Here is a 1038-nt window from a genome sequence, read left to right as displayed (position 1 = left end):
TTTGCCCACCTCCAGACACAGGCACTCACTCTCTCACACACACAAGAAACTGGGCCTGGTTTAGCTGTTGCTTTTCACTTTGCATTGTTGGAGTGGATCGAAAGTGCATCAGCCATGAAGTGGCCCCAAGTACTATTGCTTTGCATGCTGTGGGTGCCTGGGAATGCCCTGGTTCGGTGAGCAGAGAGACATTATTCTGGTGTGGTGTCTTGTGTGTGTGTCAGTGCAAAGAGGTGGTTGCTGATTTAAAGCTTTGTTAAGACCTCCTGAGTGGGAAGCAATGTTGCAACTTTGCTCTAGTCTCAATCTTTTTGTTGTTGTTGAAGGGTTGGGGGGGTGAAGCAATTGCAGAGAGACGGTTAGTTGGGCAAGGACAGTTAGTAGCTGCAGCCTACAGTTGGGCTGGTCCTGAGGCAGAACAATGTTTTCTCTGGCCTTTGTGTGTGTGTGCGAGCCTGTGTCTTGTTGTAAAACTAGATAAAGCTAGCTAATAGTGACCGAATGAGTCACTTTCTCCCCCCCCCCCCCCCCTTGTTAGCTGAGGATTTGAAGGGCAGCTTCAGATTGCCAGTGGACTTGCCAACCTTTGTGGCTGTCGACTAGTTCTGGAATGTTCTGGCGTCTGTGTTTTGAAGTCAGAACTCCTCCTGATTTAAATTTCAGCTTTCAAACCCACTTGTGATTTTATTTCCTGAGTGTTTCTCGTGAGCTGTGTTAAATGCAGGCTGCAGTTTTAAAGACTGACTTTAGGGGTTGGTGGCTTCCACATTCTTGATACCTTGACCTGGATTAAATTGAGGTTAATGTACACCCGGAAGTGAGTTACAGGCTGGAATCTAATCGTGTGGTTTATATATAGAATAACGGATACCCAGAGTGAGTTACAGGCTGGAATCTAATCGAGGGTTCAGGGTGGTTTATATATAGAATAACGGATACCCGGGAGTGAGTTATAGGCTGGATCTAATCGTGGGGTTCAGGGTGGTTTATATATAGAATAACGGATACCCGGGAGTGAGTTACAGGCTGGAATCTAAT

General features: G+C 46.4%; 1 protein-coding gene across 1 annotated transcript in view; it reads left to right on the top strand.

Moving 5' to 3' along the window:
• Positions 1–1038, top strand: part of LOC147099604 (cathepsin D-like) — a 20290-nt gene continuing 19252 nt past the window's right edge. Inside the window, 1 exon segment of the mRNA XM_085969848.1 lies at positions 1–176. Within this exon segment, the coding sequence (XP_085825974.1) occupies positions 115–176 (62 nt within the window). The 5' untranslated portion in view covers positions 1–114.

This window comes from Somniosus microcephalus, chromosome 28 (genome assembly GCF_052327205.1).
Source record: "Somniosus microcephalus isolate GS21.2 chromosome 28, FLI_Smic_1.0, whole genome shotgun sequence".
Taxonomy (NCBI): domain Eukaryota; kingdom Metazoa; phylum Chordata; class Chondrichthyes; order Squaliformes; family Somniosidae; genus Somniosus; species Somniosus microcephalus.
This window is presented reverse-complemented; position numbering and strand designations above follow the sequence as displayed.